The 15,985-nt window shown below is 39.1% G+C and overlaps 1 protein-coding gene across 8 annotated transcripts in view; it reads left to right on the top strand.

Annotated features, from left to right (window-relative positions):
• Positions 1-12,986, top strand: part of G3BP1 (G3BP stress granule assembly factor 1) — a 34,680-nt gene extending 21,694 nt beyond the window's left edge. For 7 of the 8 annotated variants that reach the window (XM_055285556.2, XM_055285555.2, XM_055285558.2 and 4 more), the window contains exons 5-12: positions 1,203-1,293; positions 2,512-2,608; positions 4,241-4,442; positions 6,223-6,324; positions 6,903-7,014; positions 7,231-7,359; positions 7,777-7,886; positions 11,522-12,986. In XM_055285556.2, the coding sequence (XP_055141531.1) occupies positions 1,203-1,293; positions 2,512-2,608; positions 4,241-4,442; positions 6,223-6,324; positions 6,903-7,014; positions 7,231-7,359; positions 7,777-7,886; positions 11,522-11,728 (1,050 nt within the window). In that variant the 3' untranslated portion in view covers positions 11,729-12,986. Of the gene's footprint in view, positions 1-1,202; positions 1,294-2,511; positions 2,609-4,240; positions 4,443-6,222; positions 6,325-6,902; positions 7,015-7,230; positions 7,360-7,776; positions 9,103-11,409 lie in introns of all 8 variants that reach the window. The other variant, XR_010121853.1, reaches the window with a different exon arrangement.
• Positions 12,987-15,985: the final 2,999 nt, after the last annotated feature.

Here is a 15,985-nt window from a genome sequence, read left to right as displayed (position 1 = left end):
AACTCATAAATTATATAATTGGATCTGCACTCAGGTATGTCTTACACCTAGCACGAGCAATCTTTTTCAGGCTACACTACCCTTGAATGTTTATATCAATATTTTTGGATACAGACTTGGGGAATTTTAAATATCTGCTAAAGTTAGGAATATGATTGCCTTTTTTTTTTTGAGACAAGGTCTCGCTCTGTTGCCCAGGCTGGAGTGCAGAGGTGCAGTCTGGGCTCACTGCACCCTCCACCTCCCGGGTTCAAGCGATCCTCCCGCCTCAGCCTCCCTAGCAGCTGGGATTACAGGCGTGGGCCATTATGCCTGTTTCATTTTTGTATTTTTAGTAGAGATGGGGTTTCACCATATTGGCCAGGCTGGTCTTGAACTCTTGACCTTAGGTGATCTGCCTGCCTCGGCCTCCCAAAGTGCTGGGATTACAGGCATGAGCCACTGTGCCTATCTGGGATATGATTGCCTTATAACGATTTGAGGTGTGGGCTGTGGCATCTTACATACTTAGAGCTTTGTCAGTTTTTGGATATTTATCTTGCGGTGAGGTAAAGTGTTCTGAGCAAACAAAATATATGTGAGTGTAGTCTTTTTACTAGCTATTGTAGAGTGGGCATTTTCAGTCTTGGCACTGTTGACATTTTGGATCAACTAATTCTTTGTTGTGGGAGCCTGTCCTGTGCATTGTAGGAATTTAGCAGCATCCCTAACCTTCTAAGTTATCACTAGCATTCCATGTAGCGAATACTGAAATGTCAGCAGGGCATGCTGGCTCATACCCATAATTCAGAACTTTGGGATGCTGAGGCAGGAGGACCACTTGAGCCCAGGAATTAAGACCAATCTGGGCAATATAACAAGATCCCGTCTCTACTCAAAAAAAAAAAAAAAAAAAAGAAAAGAGAAATTAGCCTTGCCTGGTGGTGCGCCCCTGTAGTCCTAGCTACTTAGGAGGCTGAGGCAGGAGGATTGATTGAGCCTGGGATGTCAAGGCTGCAGTGAGCTGTGATGGCCCCACTGCATTCCCACCTGGGTTACAGCAAGACCCTGTCTCAGAACCCCACAACAACAAAAACTGAAATGTCTCCAGACATTGCCAGATGTCTCATGGAGGCAGACTTGTCCCAGTCACCAATGATGTAGAGTGATTTGACTTACTAAAAGTTTGTTGAATAAATTAAAACTTTCTGTTGGCGTTGCAGGGGTCTGTTGCAAATAAATTCTATGTTCACAATGATATCTTCAGATACCAAGATGAGGTCTTTGGTGGGTTTGTCACTGAGCCTCAGGAGGGTAAGTAGTGAAATACTTTAAATTACTTGTCTAAATTTTTTTTAATGGCATCAGATTGCCCTTAAGAGACTATGGGTTTCTTTACTGTTTTCATTACACTCTGTTCTTCATTAATAACTAATTATCATGGTATATGAAGAGTCTGAGGTTTTACCCTACTTGAAGCTGCTAACAGGTTAGCTTGTATCATGGATGTTAGTAGAAGACATAAGACTCTTAGGTCAGAAGGAGACAGGCTAACTCACAGCAACGGTAGTAGTATTTTTGCTACATATACCAACAGGATGTCATGAAGAAGGCTAGGTGATACTTCTACCCCAGTGGGTTGTGTTAAAGGCATGGGACACTGAGTTTAGGGAACCCAGATCTATTACAACTGGCAGTAAACATGCCTACTCTTTGTGCTGGAGGGAGATACTCTTTCAAAGCTGTTTGCTATATAAATGTTCTTGAAAGACAGTCTAGAAGAAAGGGTAGGCATGGAAGATGTGTAGGCACAGAGACTCATGGAAAATTTTCTCCAAAATAATAGAATTGAGTGTTGTTTATATGGCTGAGAGTATATTTATTTTGTAATATAGTTTTACAGATAAGCAATCATTTGCCTAGTAAAGTGGTAGAGCCTGCATTAGATAACTGCCTAATGTAATTTGGCTAATGTCACGTAGCCTAAGGTGACAGAGCCTGCATTAGGCTCCATGCTCTTAAAAACCAAGACACTACAGTAGCTTTAAAGTCTATCCTTAAAGCCGGGCGTGGTGGCTCATGCCTGTAATCCCAGCACTTTGGGAGGCCGAGGCGGGCAGATCACGAGGTCAGGAGATCGAGACCATCCTGGCTAACACAGTGAAACCGCATCTCTACTAAAAATACAAAAAATTAGCCAGGCGTGGTGGCAGGCACCTGTAGTCCTAGCTATTCGGGAGACTGAGGCAGGAGAATGGCGTGAACCCGGGAGGCGGGGCTTTCAATGAGCCGAGATCGCACCACTGCACTCTCTAGCCTGGGCGACAGAGTGAGACTCCGTCTCAAAAAAACAAAAAAAAAGTCTATTATTAAAAGCCTTAGTTCTGTCCTTAAAGTCAATGCCATGATTTTACCAAATTGTCGTACTTTATATATGTTTTTCTTCACTGTTGTTATGTGAACATTGCGAAAGTGAATGTGTATGTGAATTCAGTAAGTACAAATTACTTTAAATATCTTTTTCTCACTTAGAGTCTGAAGAAGAAGTAGAGGAACCTGAAGAAAGACAGCAAACACCTGAGGTGGTACCTGATGATTCTGGAACTTTCTATGATCAGGCAGTTGTCAGGTAAGAAGATTTTGTTCACATGTCCGGGGCTGCATAAGAACTTGCATTGTCTAGTCTTTCCGTTTGTTGGAGGGCATTTACATATTCTGAGAATTACCTCAAAATAATGATTTCTCAGAAGAATGGTTTTGTTTCTGGTAATTTTGACTAAACAAAAATATGTAACTTGTTTGTTAATAGTAAATTGTACTATGAAGGTAATCTACTATTGCTTAGTTTAAATAGTATCAGTTTCTTTTTGGTTTAGTTTTTTCTTGGTGAAAAAACTTGCATATTGTTTATCAAGAGTTGAATATATTGAGGTAGTAAATGCTTTGAGGGAATATGAAGTGGACAGAGACCTATTAGAGATCGGGCATAAGTTGATATAAATATCAATATGTGAGTTAAGTAGCAATAAAGAGTTTCATTACCTTAGTAAGTGCATCATTATACTTTTGGGTTTTTTTCTCCCTTGTGATTGGAACAGAAATGTGTTTGATAGCAGTAGACATCCATATTTACTTGTTACCATGTGACACTGAATGTTAATACTCAGTGCCTGAAGGGTGTTTTCAAGTGTTTCTCAAGGTGTGATGAACTAATCAGGTTACTTACTTGGGTTGCTGGTTGAAAATGAAGATTCATGGTCCCACTGCAAACCTACTGAATTAGACTTTGAGGAGGCAAAACATCTGCAGTTTTGTTTTTGTTCTTTTGAGACAGAGTCTCGCTCTATTACCCAGGCTGGAGTGCAGTGGCGCGATCTTGGCTGACTGCAACCTCCGCTTCCTGGGTTCAAGCAATCCCCCTGCCTCAGCCTCCTGAGTAGCTGGGACTACAGGCGCACGCCACCATGCCCGGCTAAGTTTTGTTTTTGTAGAGATGGGGTTTCACCATATTGGCTAGGCAGGTCTGGAACTCCTAACCTCAGGTGATCTGCCCACCTTAGCCTCGCAAAGTGCTGGGATTACAGGTGTGTGCCCAGCCCCCTCTGCAGTTTTAACAGCATTTCTGGTTGATTTATGTGGAATTTTAAGAATTGTATTGTGAATCATAACTAATATATTTTCTCCCCCAAATTCCTTATGTGCTTGAAAGAGTTTTTGTGTGTTTGTGTTAAAAGCCACATATCATAAAATCTGCCATCTTAACCTTTTTTTATCTTAACCATTTTTAAGTATAAAGTACAGTAGTGTTAACTGTATAGATGTGGTTGTATGACAGATCTCTAGGACTTTTCACTTTACAAATTTTATTGAAGATAACTTTATATACCTTACAAACACTATCCCCATTGAACAGCAACTTTCTTTTCCCTCCTCCCCCAGCCTATTTTGAGAGTTTTTCTGATGTTGTATGCTGAATGAATTGTAATAGTTGTGGGATTCCAGCCATAAAGTGGTTTGGTTCATTTTGATGTCCTGATTCATTGGCTTATCAGAATTTACCAAACAAATGGATTCCAGTTAAGTTATTGAGTGGCATTTTTAAAATTACTTTTAAAAAACTCAGATACACAATTCTTAGATTTTTTTTTTTTGGATAGAAGGAGCTAACTGTGTGTTCTGGTTTCTGATTAATAAATGATGAGGGAATTTTTTGCGAAATAAATGGTGGCAGAATGATATTTCTCAAATTTTCCTGTCAAAGTAATGACATGGAAGAACATTTAGAGGAGCCTGTTGCTGAACCAGAGCCTGATCCTGAACCAGAACCAGAACAAGAACCTGTATCTGAAATCCAAGAGGAAAAGCCTGAGCCAGTATTAGAAGAAACTGCCCCTGAGGATGCTCAGAAGAGTTCTTCTCCAGCACCTGCAGACATAGGTCAGACAGTACAGGAAGACTTGAGGGTATGAAACGTGTCTTCATTTTTATTCTATTTCTAGTTTTTTTTTTTTTTTAATTTCTGTTCTTTTATATTGCTGGTTGGTTGACTTGTAGATACATTTTCATATTGGTGGTTCATTTCAGGGAAATTTCTTAGATATTGAGCCATGCCTTTGATAAGAGAGAGGTAAGATGTGTATTAGTTTATTTCATCAAAAGAAACCACTCCTTTCCCCTAGGTAACTTGAATGCCTGTCAGACCAGAAATTTTAGGTGCCACTGTAGCACCATATCAGTGATTGCTTATCTATTTAATATTTAATCTTTTACACTATAAATTATTACATGCTTGTTACTACAAGTGCAAACATCTTTTTAAGAAAAATAACATGGCAGAATATACTTTTTCTATGAAATTTTATTGAAGATAACTTTATAGTGGAAGTAGAAATGAACTACTGAAGTAAAACTTCATTTCTAATTGGCATACCTGATTTCAGAAGTTTTCAGTTTGTCCTCCTGAGTCTCATCAGGGTGATTGTTAACTGAACTACGTTGGAACCTTTGCATTTGGTGCTCTGGGAAGGAATATAATTTTTAGTGCTGTATTTATAGGCCCAGGGTTATGTCATTTGTTTGTTCAACAATTCAAATTCCTGCTGTGTGTTAGGCATTGTTCAAAGTGTAGGTATTATATTGGCAAAACAGATAGGGCTTCTTGTTCTCTGGCAGCTAATAGGTGAGTAGGAAAGAGCAATGTTGAAATGACTTTAGCTTGCAAGTGGAAAAAATTAGCTGGGCGTGGTGGTGCCTATGTGTGGTCCCAGCTGCTTGGGAGGCTGAGGTAGGAGGATCGCTTAGCCTGGGAAGTCAAGGCTGCAATGAGCTATGATTATGCCACTGCATTCCAGCCTGGGTAATAGAGTAAGACCTTGTCACAAGAATAAAACCATAAGAAGCAAGTGGAAAAGTAGGTTGGCTGGACCAGCTGATCACTTAGTTGGTTATTACAGTAACCCTAGTGAGAGAGAATGATGGCTTGAATTAGAGTTGTGGCAGTGGAAATGGAAAAGAAATAATTAGGTAGAATAACAGGTTCTGGCGATTTTTAAATGTGTGAGAAAGGTGTTTATGATGATTCTACAATTGATGTAATTGAGTCGATGTTTGTACAGTGGATTGGATTGAATCACAGTAGGAAGAGCTGAGCTGATTTTGGAGGAGAGGGAATTTTGTTTGATTCACAAATTTGAATGAAAGTAGCTTTCCTTGGGCCAGTCGTTGTGGCTTACGCATTTAATCCCAGTAATTTGGGAGGCTGAGGCCAGGAGGATTGCTTGAGTTCAGGAGTTCAAGACCAGCCTGTTCAATATAGTGAGACTTCATCTCTACTAAAAAGAAAAAATAGCTGGACATGGTGGCACATGCCTGTAGTTTCAGCTGCTTGGGAAACAGGTGGGAGGATCACTTGAGCACAGGAGGTGGAGGCTGCAGTGAGCTGTGTATATGCCACTGCATTCCAGCCTGGGCAACAGAGCAAGATTCTGTCTCAAAAAAAAAAAAAAAAAGTAGTTTCTTGAACCTAAGCCTCTCAGATTTGCTAGGTACTTGATCATCAGTCCCAAGGAATTTCAGTACTAAATTTTGAATAGCTGAAAGAGATGAATCTTAATATATGTATAAACTCCATCCTGCCTTTGAGAATGTGTTACCATTTGTTATGTACAGGAAATCAAGAGTTAGTAGCTTTTATGTTGTTTTGATACATGGTATAATTATGTAATGTTGGTATTGCTCCCTTAGACATTTTCTTGGGCATCTGTGACCAGTAAGAATCTTCCACCCAGTGGAGCTGTTCCAGTTACTGGGATACCACCTCATGTTGTTAAAGTACCAGCTTCACAGGTAAGGTCCTAATAAAACTTGTACATTAGGCAAATTTACTTCTATTTTGGTAATTTGATTCAACAGAGGTTTAGAGAATGTGAAAACTGGTCAGGTGCAGTGTGGCTCATGCCTGTAATCCCAGCACTTTAGGAGGCTGAAGCCAGCTGATCACTGGAGCCTAGAAGTTTGAAACCAGTCTGGGCAACATAGTGAGACCCTGTCTCTACAAAAAATAAGAAATTAGCTGGGCCTTGTGGCATGCATCTGTAGTCCTAGCTACTTAGGAAGCTGAGGTGGGAGGATTGCTTGAGTCCGGGAGGTTGAGGCTGCAGTGAGTCATGATTGTGCCACTGCACTGCATCATGGGCGACACAGTGAGACTCTGGCTCAAAAAAAAAAAAACACCAACCCAAATCAATGTAGAAACAGAACTGACATATAGGACGGAAGAGAAGCGTATAAGATGGTTTTTAATGATTTTTCTTGTGAGGGAATTGTCCATTTTCTAGTTTAAAACTTGTTAGCCAAGAAACTTTATTAAAAAAAAGGATAAGCCTGCTTTGTTTTAACACAAAATTTAACTTAAAATTTTTCAGCCCCGTCCAGAGTCTAAGCCTGAATCTCAGATTCCACCACAGAGACCTCAAAGGGATCAAAGAGTGCGAGAACAACGAATAAATATTCCTCCCCAAAGGGGACCCAGACCAAGTAAGAGCTCAGAAGGGCGATTTCTCATTTGGGGGATTTTGAGGTGAGAGCTTATTTTGGGAGGGCAGTTGATATTTATATACTTTAAAATAAAAATATCGTAGGGTTGATGAATTACCTGTTTTTAGTGTAGAGGGAAAACTATTGAATGTGAGCAATCACTGAAAGATGTCTTCTTTCTCTTGTCTTTCATTGATGTTTTTGTCTCCTTTTAAGTCCGTGAGGCTGGTGAGCAAGGTGACATTGAACCCCGAAGAATGGTGAGACACCCTGACAGTCACCAACTCTTCATTGGCAACCTGCCTCATGAAGTGGACAAATCAGAGCTTAAAGATTTCTTTCAAAGTAGGTTATTGAGTTTTGAACACTAAATTCATCTAGTGTCTCTCTAGCACTGTACAGTAGAAATAGGAAATGAGCCACATATGTGATTATAAATTTTCTAGTAGTCATGGTAAAAAAAAAAAAAAGATGAAAAGAAACTGGATAATTTTAATAACATTTAACTTAAGGCATTGTCATTTCAACATGTAAGAATATTGTGAGAGATATTTTACACTTTCATAATAAATCTTTGAAATCCAAATGTGCCTCCCATAATTTTACACTTATGAGAGGCACATCTCAATTCAGACTAGCTATATTTATAATTCAAGTGCTCAATAGTCACATGCATGTAGTGGCTACTGTATTGGACTGTGTATATGTAATGTTTAAAGGGAATGGTCTAAGTAATTATCTGAGAATGTGTTTCACTTGCAGGTTATGGGAACGTGGTGGAGTTGCGCATTAACAGTGGTGGGAAATTACCCAATTTTGGTTTTGTTGTGTTTGATGATTCTGAGCCTGTTCAGAAAGTCCTTAGCAACAGGGTAAGCAGCTTTTTGTCTTGATTTTTTTGTTTTTTTAAAAGGGTTTTGGTTCTTTAGAATATATTTATCTTTACAACTGGGTCTTTATGTAAAGTGCAGTTTATTCCAACATGTTCAGGTAATTTATTCCATTATTTTCAACCATTATTCAAAGACTTGCCTGGGGGTTTAGGAAAACAAAACTTATGTTTAAGTAACTTAGTTTTTGAAAACATGAATTATGAGAATGAGAAAATGAATAGTTATCAGTGCACTGAGATTTACGTAACTACCTTTCCTTGGTGGTGGCTTTTGGTGTACAGGAGATGAAATACAAACCTACTTTTAACTATTAACTAAGATAAGAGTCAGTTTGCCCAGGGCAGTTTTGGTATACTGCTGTTTTTAGAGAATAACTGTTAAGAGCTTCTCCTTTAAATTAATAAATTGGATTTGGAAGATATATAGTCAACCTACTTGGAACCATCCTTACTTACAGTACTCTTACCCTGTACATTCTAATAATAGAAGAATTTGTAGAGTGGAAATCTTACTGTGGGACCCCCAAAGAAAGCTTCCCCTCCCCTAGCCAAAAACTACTTTTTGTAGTAGTAGAGAAGAACAAGGGTATAAGTAATATTAATTTACTAAGCTATACTTTTTTATTGAGGTGAAGTTTACATAACAAAATTAACCATTTAAAAATGTACAGCCTAATTGCATTCAGAACACATTATTGTGCAACCATTACCTTTAATTCCAAAAGTTTTTTACTGAAAGCCGTAAGCTCTTTACTCACTAAGCAGTCATTCCTTGTACCTGTCTCCCCAACCCCTGGCAGCCACTAATCTGCTTTCTGTCCCTATAAATTAAAAATGTGTACTTTAAACCATATAATAGAAATATTGCAGATCAGTGATATTCTCCAGAATGTTAATGGGCATACTGCAAAGTTTTTTTTTTTTTTTTTTTTGAGACAGAGTCTTGCTCTGCCACCCAGGCTGGAGTGTGCAATGGTGTGATCTTGCCTCACTGCAACCTCCACATCCCGGGTTCAAGCAGTTCTCCTACCTCAACTTCCTGAGTAGGTGGGATTACAGGCGCCTGCCACCATGCCCAGCTGATTTTTTTGTATTTTTAGTAGACACAGGGCTTCCCCACGTTGGCCAGGCTGGTCTCGAACTCCTGACCTCAGGTGATCTGCCGACCTTGGCCTCCCAAAGTGCTGGGATTATAGGTGCGAGCCAGCGCACCTGGCCATACTGCATAGTTTAATGTTGTGGTCATAACATTATGTCAACCTGAGTATGCAAATATACATTATCTTTCAAATTATTTGACCATTTATTTTTGTGAGGCATCTGCAAAATACTCTGAGAAATGAGGGAACAGTGGTTTATCTCACCAAAGCCACTGAAGAACCCAGAAATGTCCAGTAGGCTTTGTAGATAAATCCGTCATTCAGCATGTATTAGGCCTAGTGGCCACCCTTCATTTCATGGTATTGATAGAAGTCTACTGCGCTCCCTTCACTAATTTTTTGTGTGGGCAGAAATAGCTTATGTAAGACTGATTGCCCTGGTGTATGACATACTGTAGTGTAGCCTACTGGTTCCAAGCTTATTTTTCCTAGTCTGGAGGCCTTGGTTTATATTCTCCTTTCGTCACTCATTCGTGTTGTGACCCATGGAACAAGTTACTTAACCTCCCCAGCCCTTAGTTTGCTAGTCCTTAAAGTAGGTATCTACCATCAGAGGGTTGTTGTTAAGTGAGCTAATAAATTTGAATAGACCCGGGCGCGGTGGCTCATGCCTGTAATCCCAGCACTTGGGGAGGCCGAGGTGGGCAGATCACGAGGTCAGGAGATCGAGACCATCCTGGCTAACACGGTGAAAACCCATTTCTACTAAAAATACAAAAAAATTAGCCGGGTGTGGTGGCGGACGCCTGTAGTCCCAGCTACTCAGGAGACTGAGGTAGGAGAATGACGTGAACCCGGGAGGCGGAGCTTTCAGTGAGCCGAGATTGCACCACTGTGCTCCAGCCTGGGCAACAGAGCGAGACTCCATCTCAAAATAAATAAATAAATAAATAAATAAATAAATAAATAAATAAATAAATAAATAAATTTGAATAGAAGACTTCCGTGACACATAGTAAGTACTTTTAGATACTCGTTTTAAGAAATTAGTAAATTATATTGCTGGTGAAGAGCATAAATTGAATATATTGAAATGTTTCATAGCCCATTAACTACTTTGGCTCTGTTAGGAGGAAACGAAGGCCAAGACTGTCCAAAATTCTCAGGAGGTGTTAAAGAGCAAATTAAAATTTATGTCAAATTAATGAAGTTTTTATTTTAACTGTATATGTACTTTGCATAAATAAGTACAGTACCATCTTTTCACATTGGCGATGATGAGGTTTTATTCTAAGCCTCCAAATCTATGGAGAAGGTGGCAGTTCTTTTTTTTTTTTTTTTTGGGACGGTGTCTCACTCTGTCGCCCAGGCTAGAGTGCAGTGGCACGATCTTGGCTCACCGCAACTTCCGCCACCTGGGTTCAAGTGATTCTCCTGCCTCAGCCTCCCAAGTAGCTGGGATTACAGGCGCCTGCCACCGCGCCCAGCTAATATTTGTAGTTTTAGTAGAGATGGGGTTTTACCATCTTGGCCAGGCTGGTCTTGAACTCATGACCTCCTGATCCACCCTCATCGGCTTCCCAAAGTGCCGGGATTACAGGCGTGAGCCACTGCCCCCGGCAAGAAGGTGGCAATTCTTTATTCAATTTACATAATTCTATGAGAAAATAAGTACGATGAGAGTTAACTGGTGCTGCTATGCTATTTAAAATGGCTTTTTAAAACTGGCCTGCCTACCTAATCACCTTTCCATGTATTTGTTAGTGGAAAATTGTATGTTCTGAGTTAAACAAAAAATGAACTGTTGTAATCCTAGCACTTTGGGAGGCCGAGGTGGGCGGATCACCTGAGGTCAGGAGTTTGAGAACAGCCTAGCCAACATGGCAAAGCCCTGTCTCTACTAAAAATACAAAAATTAGCTGGGCGTGGTGGCGGGCGCCTCTATTCCCAGCTACCCTGGAGCCTGGGGCAGGGAAAATCCCTTGAACCCGGGAGGCAGAAGTTGCGGTGAGCCAAGATGGTGCCATTGCACTCCAGTTTGGGTGATGAGTGAAACTCGTCTCATTAAAAAAACAAACAAAAATCTGAACTGTGAGAACTTAGCTGATTTATAATCTGCTGGTTCTTTTTTTTTTTTTTTCTGAGTCGGAATCTCACTCTTTTTCCCATGCTGGAGTACAATGGTGCGATCTTGGCTCACTGCAACCTCCGCCTTCCGGGTTCAAGCAATTCTCCTGCCTCAGCCTCCTTGAATAGCTGAGACTACAGGCGTGTGCCACCATGCCTGGCTAATTTTTGTATTTTTTTAGTAGAGACGGGGTTTCACCATGTTGGTCAGGCTGTTCTTGAACTCCTGATCTCGTGATCCACCCGCCTTGGCCTCCCAAAGTGCTGGGATTACAGGCATGAGTCACCGTGCCCCGCCTCTGCTGGTTCATTATTTTAGCTTTCTTTATCTTTGACAGTGATAGCTAGCTCATCAGTACTCTAAGTCTGGTCACCTTGATTCTTACAGCCCATCATGTTCAGAGGTGAGGTCCGTCTGAATGTTGAAGAGAAGAAGACTCGAGCTGCCAGGGAAGGCGACCGACGAGATAATCGCCTTCGGGGACCTGGAGGCCCTCGAGGTGGGCTGGGTGGTGGAATGAGAGGCCCTCCCCGTGGAGGCATGGTGCAGAAACCAGGATTTGGAGTGGGAAGGGGGCTTGCGCCACGGCAGTGAATCTTCATGGATCTTCACGAAGCCATACAAACCCTAGCTCCAACAGAATGGTGAATTTCTTCGACCAGACTTTGGTATCTTGGAGTATGACCCCAGTCTGTTATAAACTGCTTAAGTTTGTATAATTTTACTTTTTTTGTGTGTTAATGGTGTGTGCTCCCTCTCCCTCTCTTCCCTTTCCTGACCTTTAGTCTTTCACTTCCAGTTTTGTGGAATGATATTTTAGGAATAACGGACTTTTAAAGAAGAAAAAAAAAAGACTGAATTTCCTTGCTTACTTTGCATATACAGACTGGATTTTTTTTTTTTTTTACAGCCATTTCCCCAAAGGAATGTCTTGCATATTACTGACATTTGGTATGTTTCATTCATTGGAATATTTCTTATTTTCTACGTGTTTGAAAAGCCTGTAAGAAATACAGGATTTGATAATATTTTGAAGGCAGGAAAAACCCAAATTGTTCCTTCTTTGAGAGTCATGACTACCTTCTGGTGTGGAGAAATTGCCATTGGAAAATTTGACAATTTTGATTCTCACTGGTATGTTTAAAAACTGAATAAAAGGAATAGAATTTTTTTTTGATAAAGGATCACAAAACAATTCTAAAACCTATTGTTTTTACCATTGAAATTTAAATTGTAATAGGTTTTAAATGTCTAGAATGCAACTGATAGGCTTTTCTTGAACTGTTAGTTTTTTTGAAGTAGTTTTTTCATGTTTAATTTGTATTTGTAAAAAAACAAAAAGCAAAAAAATTCCCAAAACCCAGATAACAACCAGAGCAAAACTGTTGTGCCTTCTATTTATCTTTGATTTCAGTCTTGGCAATTGTGTAAAAGAAAATCTAGATTTGTTTTATTAGGTTCAGAGTATGTGGGGAATTATAGAATCCCTCTTTCATCACTTTGTGTATGTCTTTTGTTAACATATTTGTTATGCCTTATTCTAAAATTGAGTCTCAAACTGGAATGCCTGTGAAGACAGATGCTTCTATACAGGTTCTTTGACCTAAATAGTTCAGCATTTGTATTTTTATTCTGGTATCTAATCAGATTCCTAATCATAGCCCGTAAGAAGGAATGTTACTTTAATATTGGACTTTGCTCATGTGCTCGTGTCCACATTTTTTTTTCTTAAAATCATAGCCATATGGTAAATTTTCTATTTTGTTATGGTTCTCTTTTATTGATGGGCATGCAGTGGGTGTTACTTGGAAATGGCCAATTTTTATTAAAATATTTCTGGAAGAAAATTTAATCTGGCAATATAGACTAATACTCGTTTCACATACGTGTTATTTGTTGAGTGCTGTGTGTGAGATGGGTGAAGGTTTTGTTTACACATGTGAAACAAACTTTTGTGTGATTGTCGTTACTAATTGAAGGGCAACCAGGTTGTAAAATTCAGCGTATTTATTTTCTTAACAGTATTCATCTTTAGGACTGTCGTTTGAGGATGGCATAGGAATATTTGGTTTACATTACTGAGAAACTCTAGGTTTGCTGTGATGGTTAAGACCACAGTGAAGTTGGTATTACCAGTTTGGTTCCAGTTCCTCAAATATTTGAAAATTGGCAGCCTCTCCTTTACATAAACCTAATGTAACTGAATCACATGGCTTTTTTGTAGGGTTAAAGTAACTTTGGTAACCACTTTTGGCCCCGATCACTGATAATAGGAAGAAATACAACTTATACTTTTGTAGCTTATATTAAGCATGTGGTGGGTGGAAAGAAAAGTTTAGTCTGAGTCACTTTGGAAAAAAAAATTACTTTGTGGTAACTTCAAGGTCATAAATTATGGATAGCCTAGAAATTGTCCTTCACAAGTGAATACTAAATTATACATTTCAAAACAGAAGTTCTTCCTACTTGGAGACTTAAGGGCATTAACTAGATGCAGCAATCCTCTGCTTGGCATTATCACATCCTAGAGGACATTTGGAAATGTGTGAAATTTGGAAGGGTTGTTGGAGAGACATGCATCTGGCATTTATTGGGTGGGGTCTAAGGATACCAAATGTGTAAAAATGAAGCACCCCCATTGAGAACACTGATAGTCCCTATTCCTGTGGGTGGGTGGAGCTGTGGGATTAGGAAAACTGGAATGAAGACTCATTCTTTTGAAACTCAGCCTCAGATAAATAACAAACTAGGAAATGGAAATCTGTTTCAAGAATTACAGTAACATCTACTCTAAGGAATTAGTAATTTCACTTTTTATTATTTATACCAAATGTATGTGTGTGTTGTGTATGTTGGTGTAAATGTGGAGAGGTGGTAGCAATACCTGCTGATGCTGCTTGTAATTTGTTGCAGGGAATTACTGCACAATCTCAGAAAATACAAGGCTTCCCCAGTGCTTTCAGTCATCAGAGTTGGGATGATTGTGAGGTTTTGAATGATAGTATTGGACCTAAGAAATAGGATTAGCATCATGATCAGAACTGTTGAGAATCCTCGTACAATTATGTACATTATTGCTTGTAGAGTAAACACGAGAGCTTAGAGATGTATACGTTTCCACTGCTGGAAAATGATTATAAGTTAGGGCAACATTTTCTATAGGTGGCAGCAGTAGGAGCTCATCACATTGAACATTTTCAGATTTTAAAATGAAAATTTTCATCCGTAGGAATGGCCTAATGTATAGTTATTAGCTACTGAGCTTAGAACTCTTGACCCATGAGATTTTTTTTTTTTTTAATTTTAATTTTTATAGAGGCAAGGTCGTGCTATGTTGTCAGGCTGGTCTCAAGCTCCTGGCCTGATCAGTCCTCCTGCCTTCCAAGTAGCCGGAACTACAGGTGTGCACCATTGCACCTGGCCTCATGAGTATTTTAGTTAGATAAGATTTGTTTGGTTCAGTGGGTCTTAGTTTTTTAAGACCTGTTGATTTGTAATTAGAGATCTTGGGCCTTAAACTGTATTTTTGTTTTAGTGGTGAGGTTGGGCTTTACTTTGTGTATTCTAGTGTTCTCAACTTTGTCAGATATTGCTAGGGACCAGTGAGATCGATAATCCAAAAATAATAATTTGACTTTGGATGAGTATGTCATTACCACAGTGTTAGTTGAATTGCACTTTAGGTTAGAAAAGTTAATTTTCACATCTGTGCTGCGGATTAGGTGATATTGTCCAGAGCAGTTAAATGACAGGCTTGAATTGCACTTTAGGTTAGAAAAGTTAATTTTCACATCTGTGCTGCGGATTAGGTGATATTGTCCAGAGCAGTTAAATGACAGGCTTCCAAGTCATCCATGTAGCAAGGAGCACATTTGCCTTCCAAACTGATGCTATTTCTCTAGAACCATAATGCCCCCCTAATTACATTTCAGTAGCATAGACTGCAATGAACTTCCTACTGTAGGGAGACTGGAGTCTGGAATACATTCAGAACAAGGTTAACATTACAGTTCTTAATTTCCTTTAGGGCAAACAAGATAATTAAAGTTGGATTTTGTGAGTCTTTTTTTGATTTGCAGATTATATATGGTAACACAATAATGGTGGTTTGTTCTTAAGTTTTTTCTCATCAGGTTTGATAATTTAATGCAAACTTCAAATCTGGATGTGAATAATAATATTTTTATTATAGCATAATCCAGGTGAGTTTATTGTGCTTATAAACTGTCACCTTCTGATACTTTTCTTCATCCCTCTATTTGAAAAACCCTTGTAGAATTTAACGATTTAATGGAAAATGTTGCACTTCATAGAAAGCCATTTTAGAACTTATAGGTAACCTTTCTGAAGAGCTTAGATTTATAGAGCACTGTTTATGCTGAGTGACATTTCTTTTAAATGGTTGCATTTGTCAAATCTATAAAGATGTCTTTTATATTTCAGTTTTCTTTTTGTGCTACTTAAAGGAATCTTTGCAGTACTGCATATAGATGAGATAATTGTTGACCTTTTTAGTTCAGCAGTTTTTAAACTTGGAAAGAAGTAACATCAACATTTATTTGAATATCAGGTTTTAGCTAACTGCCTAATGTACCAAAAAAAAACTTAGCAGTGTCTTATGTGGGATGGGGGTTGAGTTAAAGTTGCTGATCAAGTAATGGCCATGTGGCACAAGATGATAACTAAGAATTTCTGGTTCTAAGGTAGTAATGCCTTTTGGGATTTGTATTTGTTTAATGTTGAGGTTCTGGGGACCATAAGTGGGCCTGTCAACTCTTAACAGACTATAGTAAAGGAGAGATGGTGGCTCAAGTGAGATAAAACTTGTTTATATTTACATTCTTGTTAGTG

This window comes from Symphalangus syndactylus, chromosome 7 (assembly GCF_028878055.3).
Source record: "Symphalangus syndactylus isolate Jambi chromosome 7, NHGRI_mSymSyn1-v2.1_pri, whole genome shotgun sequence".
Lineage (NCBI taxonomy): Eukaryota > Metazoa > Chordata > Mammalia > Primates > Hylobatidae > Symphalangus > Symphalangus syndactylus.
The sequence above is the reverse complement of the archived record's forward strand: the minus strand, read 5'-3'. Positions and strand labels throughout refer to the sequence as shown.